At 56.1% G+C, this 15,835-nt stretch overlaps 2 protein-coding genes across 2 annotated transcripts; one reads left to right on the top strand and one right to left on the bottom strand.

Moving 5' to 3' along the window:
* The first annotated feature begins 259 nt into the window (after positions 1 to 259).
* Positions 260 to 7,067, top strand: SHMT1 (serine hydroxymethyltransferase 1). The gene is made up of 12 exons (XM_082064645.1): positions 260 to 368; positions 1,638 to 1,762; positions 2,275 to 2,420; positions 2,683 to 2,798; positions 2,883 to 3,043; positions 3,353 to 3,434; positions 3,668 to 3,880; positions 4,139 to 4,255; positions 4,610 to 4,732; positions 5,000 to 5,116; positions 5,291 to 5,401; positions 6,255 to 7,067. Exons 2-12 carry the CDS (start codon positions 1,661 to 1,663, stop codon positions 6,422 to 6,424), a joined length of 1,458 nt encoding a protein of 485 aa, XP_081920771.1. The 5' UTR covers positions 260 to 368; positions 1,638 to 1,660; the 3' UTR covers positions 6,425 to 7,067.
* A 137-nt stretch (positions 7,068 to 7,204) lies between these two features.
* Positions 7,205 to 15,803, bottom strand: SMCR8 (SMCR8-C9orf72 complex subunit). Its single transcript, XM_082064644.1, has 2 exons — positions 13,331 to 15,803; positions 7,205 to 11,435 (listed from the first exon to the last, which is right to left on the bottom strand). Exons 1-2 carry the CDS (start codon positions 15,679 to 15,681, stop codon positions 10,982 to 10,984), a joined length of 2,805 nt encoding a protein of 934 aa, XP_081920770.1. The 5' UTR covers positions 15,682 to 15,803; the 3' UTR covers positions 7,205 to 10,981.
* Positions 15,804 to 15,835: the final 32 nt, after the last annotated feature.

The following is a 15,835-nucleotide window of genomic DNA, read 5'->3' as shown; positions in this document are numbered from 1 at the left end:
GAGGGCAGAGGGATGACATCACCGGAGCCCCCTGGGTGACGACAGAGCGGTGACGCCAGCGGAGACCCACCCGCCCCGCCCTGGCCAAGGTCACCCACGCCCCGGCACACACGTGCTGGCAGCGCCGCCGGCCCCGCCTCCGCGCGGGCCAATAGAACGCGGGGCGGTGGAAGGACGCAGCGCTGATTGGCCCTGATGCTTCCGGAAAATTTTCCGCGCTGCCGACCCACTGCGGCCGAACGAGACGCTGATTGGTCGAGGAGCGGAGGGGCGTGTCTGAGCGGTCTATGCCAGGCGCGCGGGTTCCCGCGCGGTGGCGGAGCGGGATCGGGACCGCGACAGGGCCGAGCCGGGCTCTGTGCTGCGTGGTGAGAGCCGGGCGGGCAGCGCTGTTGCTCACCAGCGGTGTCCGGGCGGGGGGAGCGCATCAGCGGGAGCTTCTCGGGGTTGTGGGTGGGGATGGAGCTGGGTACGGGGAGTGCAGACCCAGTTGGGGAGGGAACATCAAAGCTGGGGTTCATCCCTGCTCCAGGTGAACTGCCCGGGCCGGACCAGTGTCCTGACATGAGGGTGGAAATGGGGGTGCTAGGTGGGGATCGGGGAGCTCCGTACCCTGGAGCGTTCTGCAGGTCTCGCAAGGTGCAAGTACTGCTGTGATCTGCTTGGCAGGGATACGCTGGATCAGGTAGCTCTGCTCAAAGCCAGAGCGGTGCACCCTGCCCTTTCCCTCGCTGTGTTTTCCCCAGCCCAGCTTTTCTGACTGCGGGGACTCCCTCTCTGCCAACCCCAGCATCGGGGAAGAAAGGCAGCCGAGCGTCCCTGCCCAGCAAGGGCAGAGTGCAGCAGCCCCACACCAAACAAACTTCGGCAGTTTGACACGAGCAAACTAAGTGCAATTGCTCAATGACCTGCTCATGGCCCTTCACTGGCCTTGCAGGGTTAATGGATAAAGAGATGCATTGTTTTCTGCCAAGGCAGAAGCTGGGCTGTCATGCCTGCCCAGGAACTTGTGCTCTGCATTGTAATGTGAGCAGCGGTTCCCTCTCAGGGCCCAGCTCCACAAGCTGTGTTTGCTTCAGTTAGAGTCTGGGGCCAGACTCCAACCCGCTGTGGGTTTGCCCTCATGGGTCTACACAAGAAAGTAGCTGAGAGATAACATAATGTACTTTAAAAACTTAGGTCTGTAGGTGTGAGCACTTCACTGCCTTTGAAATTAAACAGCAGTTTTAATAAGACACCCTTGTGTCTATGAGAGTGTCTGCTACCATTTCCTAGAAGCCCTAAGACTCACGGGTTTATGGGAGCAAGAGGGAAAGTAATTGCTTGTGTTGCTGATCTGGTTTGGCCCATGCACAGGTTGACCATGTCCCCAGGTGTCTGTCCAGGTGCTGTGGAGCAGTGATGGGAGAGTATCAGAAATTATCAGAGCATTATAATTAATGAACTAGTCTTAAATCAGCAGGGAAGCCTGTTTGTGTTTTCCTTACCCAGCAGCAGGCCCCAGCCCATGGCCGGTCCCTCTGTGTTTCTGGGGAAGATGTGGGCTGGGAGCAGATGGAGCGCAGGGATGCAGCACAGGGGTACTCAGCCCCACTGCCATCCCAGCCCATCCCACAACGCCCCCTCTCCGCTGGCAGGTGACATCGGACTCAGCAGGAGGATGGAAAACTCAACGCAGAGCGATGGGGGCCTCCTCAGTGCGGAGCTCTGGGCCTCCCATAACAGGGTGATGATAGAGCCGCTCGAGAGCAATGACCCGGAGGTGAGACCCCCGTCCTGGCCCTTGCCCGGCAGACACTTCCTTCATCCCCCAGACAGCCACAGGGATTCTGTGCTCCTCGAGCCAGGGATGGGGCAGGGAGACAGTCCAAGGCTGAGCTGGTGGGACCCATCCATCCTCCATGCCCTCTCTACCTGCAGTGAGAGGTGGAGGGGGCAGGCATCCTCCAACATGGCTATAACTTTGCATCTATGGCTCTTATCCTTGGCTGGAAGCTCTAATGTCCACACCAGAGCAGCCAGCCCACGAGGCCACGTGGCAATTGCCCTTGACTCTGGAGCCCAAATGAGACCTGAATTATCTGGCAGGTAGAAACGAAAAACATGGCCTGTGACTGGACACAGGAACTGTTTGGGATTGGCTGTACTGAGAAGGGATCTCCCCTCCTTTCTCCAGCACCTTTCTAGATACCTCTCCATGACCCGTCCCCTCCGAGGGTGCATCCCCTACGGTGGAGTCAGCATGGGTGAAGCTGTTTCTCTCCCCTCCCAAAGGTGCACAGCATCATCAAGAAGGAGAAGCAGCGGCAGAGGCTGGGGCTGGAGTTAATTGCGTCGGAGAACTTTGCGAGCCGAGCAGTCCTGGAGGCCCTGGGATCCTGCATGAACAACAAATACTCCGAGGGTTACCCAGGACAGAGGTAGGGGCTGGGGCCGACTCCCACCCAACCCAAACCCCTGCAGGGCAGGAGAGGAACCACCCATGGTGCCAGACTTCACCTCTGGGAAGGAAGTGACATCCTGGCCCTGGCATCTGACCCTCTGGTCCTTGGCCACGCATGGGACCATCTCAGCAGGTCACATCTGCTGCAGCTGCTGTCCTGGTGGCTGTCACAGCCACGGCATCATTGGGTCCTTGTTCACGGGGTTTGGTTTAACTGCTGCCCCATCCTTTACTGACAGGTACTACGGTGGGACGGAGTTCGTAGACGAACTGGAAAGGCTGTGCCAGAAGCGAGCCCTGCAGGCATACAGGCTCGACCCTCAGAAGTGGGGTGTCAATGTCCAACCCTACTCAGGTAGCAGGATGCTCAAGAGAACCCAGCTGGCTGCACCGACACGTCCCTGGCACCAGTAACAAGCCCGGTGTGCTCTCATTGCAGGGTCACCGGCGAACTTTGCGGTGTACACGGCTCTGGTGGAGCCCCATGGCAGGATCATGGGGCTGGACCTGCCCGACGGAGGCCACCTCACCCATGGGTTCATGACAGACAAGAAGAAGATCTCTGCCACCTCTGTCTTCTTCGAGTCCATGCCCTACAAGGTACAGAGAGCTGCTCCAGCCAGAGCCAGGATGCTGTTGTCATAAGCGTTGGTGCCTCTTAAAAGTGCCAGTGTCAGGCTCTTGGCACCCTCTCCTGCAGGACTGCACTGTGGCTGACCTTCACCCATACCAAGGTGGCTGAACCTTCCTCTTCCTCCCTTCTTTGAATCACCATCCCTAGAGAGGTTTAACAGATGTGGAGATGAGGTTCATAGGGGCATGGTTTAGTGACAGTATTGGGTGAGCAGCCGGACTCGATGATCTTAAAGATCTCTTCCAACCAAACTGATTCTATGATTCCTCTCCCAGGTCAACCCCAAGACCGGTTACATCGACTATGACCGGCTGGAGGAGAACGCTCGCCTCTTCCACCCCAAGCTGATCATAGCAGGTGAGGATCAAACCCTTACTGACCTCCTTGGGGACACCCCTGGGTGGGGGTGGCTCCCCGAAGCCAGTAGCACCCTGGTAACTCCACGGATGCTGCAGTGCCAGGAGGAGACCTCAAACACATCCACACTGGTGGAAGCTTAAGTGCTGTCCCCACCACAGGGCTGGACGCAGGGCTGTCCCAGGGTCCTTAAGCATCTGCTCCTCTCCCCTCCACATGCCACCTCCCTGCAGGTGTCAGCTGCTACTCGCGCAACCTGGACTACGCCCGCATGCGGAAGATCGCTGACGCCAACAGTGCCTACTTGCTGGCTGACATGGCCCACATCAGCGGGCTGGTGGCTGCCGGTGTCGTGCCGTCCCCCTTTGACCACTGCGATGTTGTCTCCACCACCACCCACAAGACCTTGCGGGGCTGCAGGGCCGGCATGATCTTCTACCGCAAAGGTACCTGACCTGGCCAGGGAACCGGGAGAAACGCTCTCCCCAGGCTGTGGGGGCTGCAAGTTAAAGCTCCTTCCTCCTGTAGCTGGGAAGGAGGGAGGGCAGGTAAGTCTGGGGTCTCCTGGGAGCATCTGAGGAGCTTCCCAGTGCCAACCATGGCCCAGGTTGGAGGAGGAACAGCTGCAACCCCTGTTCTGAGAGGCCAGGGGCTGAAAGCTCATGGGAGAAGGGTGTGAGTGACCCTGCTCTCCCGTCCTGCAGGCACCCGCAGTGTGGACCCCAAGACGGGCAAGGAAACACTCTACAACCTGGAGAGCCTCATCAACCAGGCGGTTTTCCCCGGGCTGCAGGGAGGCCCGCACAACCACGCCATCGCAGGTATGCAGCCAGGCTGGCCACGAGCTCCGGGGTGCCAAAGGGAGATGGCAAAGGTGTCCTGGCTGCACTCTGACCCCCAGCAGCAGTTTGGGGGTTCCAGAAGTCCCGAGGGGTTCACAGTCTGCAAATACTGCCCCAAGGAGCAGCCAGGCTGATCCAGCATTGCCTGAGGAGCAACCAGGCTGGTCCCATCTCCTGCCTTGTAGCTCATGGTGATGCCACCAGCCTGGTTCAGGGAACTGTGCATCAGTTTGCTCAGCTTCCAGGATGGTTCTGCTGGTGGTGCCACACGTCCCTGCCAGCTCTCCTGCTGGAGTCCCCAAAACCTCACCCCGCTCCACGTTCCCTCTGCAGGGATCGCCGTGGCGCTGCGCCAGGCCATGACGCCCGAGTTCAAGGCTTACCAGCAGCAGGTGGTGGCCAACTGCAAAGCGCTCTCGGCCGCGCTGATTGAGCTGGGCTACGACATCGTCACGGGTGAGGACAGGTCTCAGCGGTGGGATGGGGCTGACCCCCACGTGTGGCCCAGAGTCCGAGCCAGATGATGACAGCAGCGTGTGCACTGCTGTGACAGACAGGGCTCTGCCGTCGCAATTCCTCAACCTCCATAAAACCATTTTGAAGCAGCCCTCTTTCCCAAGGGCAGGCACCCTTTCTGCCCCCGAAACCTGGTGCAATCCCAAGCCCTTTTTTGCAGCATTTACCCCAGTCCTGCATCCCTACCAACCCACTGTCTCTTTACAGGGGGCTCCGACAACCACCTGATTCTCCTGGACCTGCGCAGCAGAGGCACGGACGGCGGCCGGGCCGAGCGGGTGCTGGAGATCTGCTCCATTGCCTGCAACAAGAACACATGCCCTGGTGAGAGGGCCCACCATCTCCTGCCCTCCTTGGTGGGGATCTCCCATGGCCCATGCAGCACTTCTGCAGGGCTACCAGCTCCCAGTCCACCCTGCATACTGGGAACCAGGCTGAAATCCCATGCATGGTGGTTTTGGTACTGGGTTTTGTGATGCATGACTTGTCCTGGTGCAGGTGATGTCAGTGCCCTGCGCCCCAGCGGCCTGCGGTTTGGGACACCGGCTCTCACCTCCCGCGGCTTTCGGCAGGACGATTTCCGCATGGTGGCTCAGTACATCCACAGAGGTGAGGCTGGGGCCGGGCTCACGGGCAGGGACCTGCAGGGCTGAGTCTCAGCTCCAGCAGCAGCTCTGGGGCTGGGCAGCTCCTCTGGCAGAGGAGGCACAAGTTGGGTGGCTGTTGCAGCAGCTGGCAAGGGAAAACACACACCAGTGTGAGAACAAGTGTCATGGGAAGCGGCTGAGGGACCTGGGGGGTTCAGCTGAAGAACAGGAGCTGAGGGGAGACCTTCTGATCTCTGAACTGCCTGAAAGGAGCTTGGAGCCAGGGGGTGTCGGGCTCTGCTCCCCAGGAACAAGCGCCAGGACCAGAGGAAAAGGCCTCAAGTTGCACCAGGGGAGGTTGAGGTTGGATCTGGGGAACAATTTCTTCCCCAAAGGGCTGTTGGGCATTGGAACAGGCTGCCCAGGGCAGTGGTGGAGTCACCATCCCTGGAGGGTTGGACAGATGCAGAGATGAGGTGCTTAGGGACATGGGTCAGTGCCAGGGGTGGGGTAATGGTTGGACTTGATCTGGAGGGTCTGTTCCAACCAAAATGATTCTGTGATTCTAAGTGAGGAGTAACTGTCCAACATGCACATCTGGATGTGGGGGAGGACATCTGGCCACAGCTGGGACCAGCCAAACCCTCCCCACTGCGCAGGCTGAGAGCCCAGAGTAGAACTGTACCTTCCGCAGTGCTGTTCCAGTTGTTCTCAGTGGTCCTGCACTGTTTTCCTGGGGCAGCAAGTCTCTCGCACCCCACATGTCTCGGGAGCAGCCCCAGCGCTGCTGTGGGGTGTGCGGGGCTGCCAGAGCCACAGGATGCGGCAGCCGTGGGCGCAGGTGCGAGGGGTGAGTGGCATCTCCATCCCCACAGGGATCGAGCTGACACTGCGCGTGCAGAAGGACATGAGCCCCAAGGCCACGCTGAAGGAATTCAAGGAAAAACTGGAGGAGGAGAAATACCAGGGGGAGCTGAAAGCACTGAAGAAAGAGGTCGAAGCCTTCGCAGGGACCTTCCCGCTCCCAGGGCTGCCCGTGCTGTGACGGGAGGCACCGGCGCTGCAGCCAGGACCATGCCTGGGATTACCACATGCTCGCACCCACAAACCAAGAGCAGCACCCCAGTGCCTCCTCCCAGCACATCCCAGCTGGCACTGGCTGCAGCAGCTCCTTCCTCACCTCTCCCCTCCCGTCTGGGGCACAGGAGCCTCTGAGCGCAGCCTCTGCGGGGATAACAGCCTCGCCACCGCTCAGCAGTCGGGACCCAGCACTGGGTGACCCGCAGCCTCACGGCCGCGTTCGATCTTGTGCCTTCACCCGACACCCCAGCCCAAAGCATGGGGGTCCAAGAGACTTCACAGCCATAACAGCTGGTTTTCTGCCTCAACTATTTCCTTTTGTGCCTTCCAGGCTCCCCAGGCTGTGACAAGGCCAAGCCTTGTCCCAAACCCACCCCGAACAGCCCTCCCGGGATCACTGTCCCGTCCATCACCAGTGTCTCTGGTATTTTCTCAGACCTCTGCGCACAAATCTTAGGTAGAACCATTTTTTAATAAGCACGGTAAAATTAAGAATTTAACCACAATGTATGACAAGAATTATACGCTTTAAAAAATACAACCAATTTTTTTTTTTTTTGTATTTCAAAAATATCTGAACCCAAATAAATAAATTTTTTTTAAAAGTACATTTCTCAGACTAGTCATTTGGTGTTAACATCTGTTAAACTCTTGTGCAGTAACACTTACAGCACAACACTAAGACATGCTTCTTGGATTTCTCCCGGTCACACTCGCCCTAACTACTGACGCAAGCATTCGGCACGCACAGGCACACACACGGAACTCGACATGCAGTGATAGGATACAGTGCTTTAAAATATATGAGAATTCATCACGGCCTCCTTGCCGCTGCCAGCCCAGCCCCATCCCCACGCCAGCAGTGGGACCGGGTACCCTGTTTCTGCCTTCCAGTTAAAATGCGTCTCTGGGACCTGTTTGCAGTGGGTTTGTGACCCCCCTGGTGTCGGGTACAGTCTGTTGCTCTGACCCGGTGCTGACAGCGCGGAGCAGGCGCTTTCCTCCCGCCTGGGCAGCGCCGTATTCCCCAGCACACCTTATAGAGAAGCATTTTCAAAGTGCCGCTGCAAGACCCGGTTCCTGCCCAGCCCTCCGAGACACTGAATCCATAGCATGGGCTGTCATCCCATACCCAGCTGGGGGCTCAGGGACCCCCACGCTCACCAAAAACCAAAAAGTCACCAGATCTCATCCCTCAGCACCTCTCCCACCCCTTACCGAGCAGTGAATATTGCTGGAGTAGAGGCAGTACTTCCCTAGGCAAGGCAAGGCAGCTCTGGAGCTGCTTAGGAGTGATTGCTACTGGATGGAAGTAAATCGGAGCATTATTCTCTGAGAAACGGAACCTGTGTAGGGTTAAATATCGCCCACTCCTATGGCTGACCCTCCTTGGGTGGGAGCTGAAAGCGACAGGCAAGGGGTGACAGCCCGTCTCAAAAGCAGAGGAGTCAGAAAACGGAGCTCTGTCCTCGTGGCCAGGGGACACCTTCACTCTGATAAATTCTCGGTCAGACTTACAGCCTCCTCTCGCCGACAGCCGGGAGGGAGTGAGGAGGGAGCCGGAGCCGGCACGTGGCGGTGGGGACATGCTGGCAGCACTCGTGGAAGTGGGTGGCACTCGGATGGTGCAAGCTGACGAACACACATGCCAAAGTTCGTCATGGGAGCTGTTAGTGCGAAAATCGGAACCTGTTATAAGTCTGCTAATATCGGGAACGAGTGAGGTAATGCAGTGAAGATGATGAAAGAGTCTTAAAGTGCCGATAGAGGGATCTCTGCTGTACAGTAGCAGACAAAGAAATTACTGAGCGAAGAGGAATTCAGATCCTGAACCACTCAGACTCTTCCTGATTTCTGCCGCCGCTACAGGCACCACGAGCAGCACGGACAGGCTGGGCTCTGGCTGCGCCGAGGTGCCACAGCCCGACGTGACTCCCCTCTCCTGGCACCCAAGCTCAGAGTTCTCTGCTGCAACCTGCTTTAGGATGACAAGATCCCCCCAAGACGCATTTCCCCACAGCTCCTACTCAAGAGCCGAGTTGCAGAAAGCACAGAGCTCCAATTTCAAAGCTGATGATGGTGCCAGCAAAGCCCCGGGGGATCCTCCCAAATCAGAGCCGCTTTGTGGCAGAGAGATGAAGCAGGTCAGAGAGGTGATAGTGCAAGTATTGCTCAACGCAGCCTTGAGTAGCAGCTACTACAGGTTTGATAGAGAGAGCAAGAAGTGAGTTATTGATCAATTTCTGAGTGCAGCTGAATGCCACAGGCAGAGACCACTGTGACTAAGAGATCAGCCAACACTCACCGTCAATCCTGCTCCGCCGCTCTGTGCTGTCAGCCCGGGGGAAGACGTGAGTCAGCAGGGAAAAAAGTTTGTTGCTCCTTCCTCAAACCCAAACAGCCTCGGGTTGTTTTCCAGCTGAAAACAAGCTCTGGTGTGAGCTGCAGGTCAGGCAGGATGCAGGGAGTCACAGTCTGTGCCATGTCACCCGTGTTACTCACTCATTGAGACACCTCTCGTCTCCCATTCAGTGCGGCAGCCGTTCAGGTGCACATGAATCGACACGGGGACACCTCAAGTCACTTCAGAACACAGGAGTTTTTGGTGGACAGGAAGTCTTGCACCAGCAGACCCAGTTCACATGTGATGGGCATGGTTAGGAAAGGAAAAGGCCTTTAAACACGCTTTCAAGTTGTGCAGCTCCGCACACAGGCACACCGCTTGCCTCCAGCCATGCTGTTTCCCAGCTGCCACCCCAAAACACCATCACAAGCAACCCCTGACCTTAGGAATCCCCCTGGAGAGCACCACGAGCTCAACCTGTCCAGGCTGGCCTGCCTGAAAGCCACCAGAAACAACACTACCACTTAAACCAGTCTTAAAACAGATGGTTTAGAGCTCCCACAGAGCCTCCTTGCCTTTGGGTTTTGGAGCAGCGTGGTTCTGGCTGCAAGTTTCAGTGGGGTCTGAGCCACACGACAAACCTGTGTGCCACCCTGTCACAGAAACCTCCCCGGGCATCGATGGAACATTGCGTTCACCTCCAGCACAATAAACAGAAGTTAAAAAAAACAAAACCAAATCAAACAACACTTCGGCTTGTCTTGTACAATCTTGGCTGTTCTCACTCCATAACAAGAGTGCTAAAAAGAAATAAAACCAAGGTTTTCTTTCCCGGCAAGGCTTTCCTTGCTTAGAAGTACCCTGGGGGCTGGTACCACTGTACAGACTGGGCAGAGCAGTGCCCAGCCCAGGACCAGTGGCCAAGGAGCAGAATCTCCTACAAGACTCCAGTGAGGCACACCATGCCCGGGTACAAAGCTTTTGGCACGGACAGGAACAACCTGAGAGTGTCACCACAACCTTTATGGCACAGGCAGCAGAACGGAAGCTTTGAAAGGAAAATCCTCGGCATATTCTGCCCCGTCCGGAGCCAGGAGAGGTAGTGGAGACACTACAAAGGCTCGGCCAAGAAGCAGCATGCGGTGATGCTGACTCTGCTGTACTGCAAAGCACAAAAGTCAATTCCCCGACAAAAAAACAAACCAAACTATTATGGATAAAACGTGGAATTCGGTACATTCACCCCCGATCTCTCCTGAGCGCTAGTATTGCACCAACCTGCTCTAACAGCTCACTGTCTCACAGCTGAATTGCACTGTTTGTTTCCCCGTCGCAAAAGCACCTAAAAACAAGGGTCCCCCATCTCCAATGAGTTCCTCTTGCTCCTTAGAAGGCCACCCTCCCCCTCTGGGGATTCCCGATTTCCCTCCCACCCTTCTCAGAGGTCGCCCAACAAATGGGACGTGACAAATTAACAAGGCACAGCACTCAACATTCACAGCAGCGGGCGCCTCGGTGCTCGCCAGCGTTAAGGAATCCTTCTACATTCCAGATCTTAACAAAGCTGAGAGAAGCACACACGTCTCTGCTGCTCTCCCACCCACCCAGGGACAACCTGTCCTGGGAAGTGCCAGGAATTTCAGAAAAGCACAGGACTGGACACACCATCCACTGCTGCTGCGCACAGATGGGTCACTGCAAGCTGCCGCCCAGCCAGGGAGCTCCCGAGCTACGCTTATGTGAGACACAAGTCGATTAAAAACCTTCACGTGGCCTTTACATCCCGCCTCTGGCCTCCACAGAAGGGACAGACAGCATTTCGGGCTCTGGCAAAAGCGTGCGGTATTTTGAGGGCTGCACACTAATAAATATTGATCCCCAAGACAGCCCAGCTCTCTCTTCACACCGTAATCCCCCTGTGATACGCTTTAAAAGTCAATAGTGCCCCTTCGAACATTTAAAAACGGAGTGCTTCGTGGTTTATGTGATGGAACATTTACATTTGTGGCTACAGGGAACCACACAGCAAGCTGCTCCCTCAGACACTGGTTTCTGCGGAGCAAACACATCAGCTTCTTCGCTCCTTCCCAACGGATGAGCTGCTGCAGACGGCGCGGATGCCAAGCACGGGTGATCTGTCAGACTCTGAGCACGCAGGCAGCCGGCTCCTGGGCCAGCCTAGATTTTGTACAAAAAGCTGGGGACATAGTCAAATCGGAGCACAGGATTCCCCCCCTGGCCGGGTTCCTGAATGTACCGCAGCTTCAGCAGCTCCGCTAAATACTGCACGATTTTGATATCTTCATTGGCAAGGCCCAGCTGGAGCTTCAGAAAGTTCATTCTGCGCTTCACAACGGATTCCTCCGGTTCCCTTTCATTGATGGGAAGGTGCAAGTGATGGCAGAAGGTGAAGAGGAAGGCTTTAGAACACAGCTGGGTGAGGATACTTTGGACGTGCATATAGTAGGTGCTCCCTCGCTTGATCTGCGTGCGGTGATCTGCCAGTCGGGACACCACGGTGCCTTTGTAGAGTGGGCAGCGCAGAGTCTTACTGTCGGCGTCCAGAATGCTGATGTACCGGCTGTAGCGGCTCAGGGCGTGCAGGACGTTCACCCCGGCAGGCGACACCGTCCTGAAACGGCAAGGAGAGAGGTCACGGCTGGAGGGGACCAGAAAATTAAGTGGCAAACTGTGTCCGTGCTTGTATCTCACATGCCTTCCCTCTGGTGAAAGAGCCTCTGTGGGCAAATAAAGTCTAGCACAGATGGAAATGGCCAAATAATCTCCCGGTCTGATAGATCCCTAAAAAACCATGATCCCCTGGATCCCCACCGTGCGCTGATCTGCACTGGGTGGGTGCTGCTCCATCCCCCACTGCGCTGGGGGCAGCTTCCCTGCTTAGCAACACAGAGACAGGACGTGTCTGGGGAACAGAAGTGAATCTTGCAGCATCTGGTGGCTTCTGGATGTGACAACGAGGACTCGTGAACCCAAATGAGCCCCGTCCCCCAGCCAAGAACTCAACTGTCCCCCCAGATCATGGGTTTGGGAGGGAGCTGCTCGAAGGTGGTTGAAACTCTGAGAGTAGTGAGTCCTCCTGTCCTTACTTTAAAAAGAGAACCGGCCTTAAACCAGAATATTCCTCAGATGAGCCTGAGCATTTTTAACTCGAGCGCAAACCCATGGCACGTTCACAACATACAATTATCCAACAAGCCTAAATTAAAGTCATTTAAATGCAAATCACAAGCCTACGCAACCTCCACCTTCTGCTCCTCAATTTTGTGTGGGTAAAGTCACTGGAGATGCAGCTCCCAGCTCCAGATCGGGAGCCCCAACTTGTGGGGTCAGGGCTGTCCCTGTCCCCAGTAGCCTCTGGCCTTGGAGGACACAGCACCTGCACCGGAATAATTAATTTAACCTCTCGGTTCCATCCTAAAGCCCTTGAACAAACGGTTTGCTGAGAGCAGCCACATTAAACTCAACACTTAATTAATATTTCACAGACTTACAAGCAGTTCTTAAAAAAAAATTACTTTTGTTTATAAAAATGGTATCTAAGCACAGACACTGAGCAATGAGTAAACACTCAGTGCATTTAAAAACCTCCCCGACAGACAGAGAAGTCTGGGAGCAGCTGTCGGCAGAGCTGTCATCCCGCCTCACGAGCGCAGAAATGAGGATAAACGCACAGTTTAGGATAATTTTGTCATCCACAACCCCCAGCGATGCAACACTCAGCAGCCCAGAAAGCAGATTTCTGTATTTTGATTTCCACACTGCCTAGAAACTCTTTGAGGAGCTGCTGCAGCCCAGCGCTGGGCTGCCGCTCTGACTCGTGTCTTCCACATTAGTGACAGCAACAGCCATTCCCCGTCAAACCTGCACCCCAAGCGCCAAACACATCCTGGTAATGCACCAAGAAAAGCCTTTTAATAACAGCAACAAAGTCAGGGCCAAAATCTTGCCAGCTGAGCAATTACTCTTCACTAATATAAACTACATTTCAGTGCTGGGTTCTTGCCTTCATGATGATCCTCACCCTGAGCAGAAGTTTCCTTCGCATCTGAACTGCGGTTCAGGTGCAAAACCCTCCCCGTATCAAAGCATCTATTTCACAAACAAAATTCTAGCTAGAAACGTCAGAGGAGTTTTAGCAGGAGCCAGGAGCAGCAGAGCACGCAAGGAGACTCCAGGAGTGCTCTGGTATCAGAGCAACAAGGAAAACAGCAGGACTTGAGTGTTTTTTCTGCACTTGGCCATGCTAAGACGTTAAATCTGAGGGAAACCTGCCCAAATTACTAGTCTGAGCCAGCAGAAAGGCCCCAGCACATGTTTTAAATATTAACTCTCAAGTGAGATTGGATATGAAGAGAGATAAATTTACCTCCCTTCAAAACACATCCTATAAGCAAATATTTATGTACGTAATTAGACAGAGACCTCCCCTGCGCACCCATTCCCCTCTGAAATTCTCACTTAGGAGTTTTTATCATCCACCTCGACACCAAAAAAGCCACGATTTACCTCTGGAGTCCAATCAGCTTCCACTTCTGGAAATCCACCACATGCAGAGGGGAAGTCACCCAGTGCTTCACAGGCTTGGCGTACACCCCACAGTTGGGCACGAAGATGGAAAGCGCCGTCACCAGCTTCTTGACGATGTTTTCCTCCTCCCCCAGCACCACCAGTGTCCTCCCACTGAGCAGCGAGTAGATGGCGGGGTGGGCAAAGGGGTACTGCCGGATGAAGCGCAGCGCGTTCTGCCCGGCCTTTTTTTTGTGCCTTTCACTCCCCTGGCAGGCGGGGTGAGCGGGGGACGGGGTCCTGTCGGAGCAGGTGGAGGCGGCACTGCTCATGTAGCTGGTGGAATCTGAGTACTCATCCAGGCTGCTCTTGCTGAGCTCCCGGCTGCCCAGCGGGTAGCGCGAATCGAGCTCACAGGGAAGGAGCCCCCCTGAGATGCCGCTGTGGGAGGGGAAGCCCCCAAAAGTCCCGCGCAGCCCCTGCTCAGCCGGGCGGGACGGCTGCGGGGGGATCATGACCACCCCCTCCTCATCACAGGGCTTCTGGCCCAGCTCAGCCTCAAGGAAGTTTGGACTCTCCTTCCCGATACAACAAGCGGAATCAACCTGCGCCAAGCCTTCCTGTTGTGAAAGGTCTTCCCGCTCGTCGGCGTCGCCCGGGTTTAACCTTGGGGTGAAGCGAAGGCCTCCGTCTTCGTCATCATCCAGGTAAGGTTCCTCATTAATGGCACTTGGGTAGCTCGCTTTGAAATCTTCAGGGATGAGAGATTCGGAGGGGCAGGTGCTGAGCACCTCGATGCTGTCCTCGCTGACCGTGCGCCGGCTGCCCACCCTGCTCCTGCCTGCCTGGGGGCTGGGGCTCACGGGCAGGCTGCCCTGGCTCTCCGATTTTGGCAAGCCTGCGGCGGATTTCTCCGTCCCCAGCACCTCGATGCTCTCGCCACTGCTGATGCTGCCTTTAATATCGGTGTCGAGATAGTCCAGGTTCTCCTGGGGCTCAAATGTGACGGATTCGCTCATTTTGGGTTCGTGGGAATCCTCGAGCTCCTGCTCCATCTTGATGGGCACTGACTCCACACTGGACTTGTAGGAGCCCAGGCTGATGACAACTTTAGGAGCGGGGGACTCTCCCGAACACTTTCTATCGACGTCATCTTGACTGAGCTCCTGGCAGCCTCTGTACTGTTTTTCAGGGGGTTTTTCATCCAGAAAAGAGCCATCCTCGAAGAGGAAGTTCGTCACGCTTTGTTGTTTCAAGAGCGCTCTACTGATCTGATCCGTCAGGAGGTAGCAGACGTCACCTCTGAACGTTCTCTCGATCTGATGCAACTGGTCGAGGGTTTGGGTGAAGAAATAAATATCACAGAGCTCCTCCAGCGTCTTCAGCTTCTTGTCAAAGCATTTGGCAGACTTGGCTTTGATGAGCTTGGGGGTATAGGATGGTGCATGGGAGTAAAGGTGTGTTGGGCTGGGCTCAGCGAGATCCGAGGTAGTCAGGTCCTGGTCGCAGCCTGTGCCTGCTGGATCCAGCGCAGCTTCTGGCTCGTAGGGGTGGAATTCGGACTCTTTCAGCTTCCTGTAGGGATATGACCGGATTTGTTTCAGCAGATCTTGGTGCTCGATGATGGACTTTTCCACGCTGGCCAGCTCGTTGGCCTTCTCGATGGCTTGGGTGGTGTAATACCCTTTGTCGTTGGCTTTCTTCTGTATCTCGGTTTCGTTATGCAGGACAGTTCTGGTGTAGTCGAGATCTTTCAGTTTCTTTTCCAGTTCATTAGCAAAAGCTTTCCTGTTCCCCGTCTTCAGGCATTCAGAGGCTTTGGAGAACTCAGCAGAGAGTTCCTGAAACTGCTGCATGATTTTGTGCTCGTCGGCGGAAATGTATGCCATGCAGAAGGGCCTGACGAAACCCCTGGCTTCTAGGTCGTAGAGCGTCAGGTGGTGCACGTAGGCGAAGGCTCCTTCCTTCGAGTCCCCCAGCACCACCTTGGAATCCTCCACAAAGTTCAGCTTTGGGTAAGCAGAGCCGGGCGGATGCCCCACGAAGGAAGCCTGGTAATCCACAGACATGATCCGGAGGGAAAAGTAGTTGAGGTCGAAAGTGCCCGACACTTTGGCATCGTCGGGGATGGTCAGGAGGGGCTGAGGCCCCACTTGCTCCGAGAACTCGGAGATGAGGATGAAGTCGCGGGTGAACTTGGAGCTGGCGACCTTGGCCCAGGGGTTGGCGCCGTGGCTGGCGAAGGGGAAGAGCGGCACCGAGTACTCCTCGGGCAGCGGGGGCTCGCTGCACAACTCGTCCTCCAGCTCCTCCTCCCTGGTGAACGCCACCACGTCAGGGGCGCTGATCATATTTCCCGCAGGACAGAACCGACGCGGAGCCCCGAGGCCCCCCCGGCCCTCCCGCCCCCGCGGGACAGGCCCCGGCCCAGCAGCGCGGCCCGCAGCCCCTCGTCCCGCCGCTCACGCCGCCGCCATGGCCGGAGCCGCCGGCCCGCGGCCCCGC

The sequence above is a fragment of the Streptopelia decaocto genome (assembly GCF_964273445.1).
Source record: "Streptopelia decaocto genome assembly, chromosome: 13".
NCBI lineage: Eukaryota > Metazoa > Chordata > Aves > Columbiformes > Columbidae > Streptopelia > Streptopelia decaocto.
Note: the sequence above shows the minus strand (reverse complement) of the source record. Positions and strands in the feature narration are given on the sequence as shown.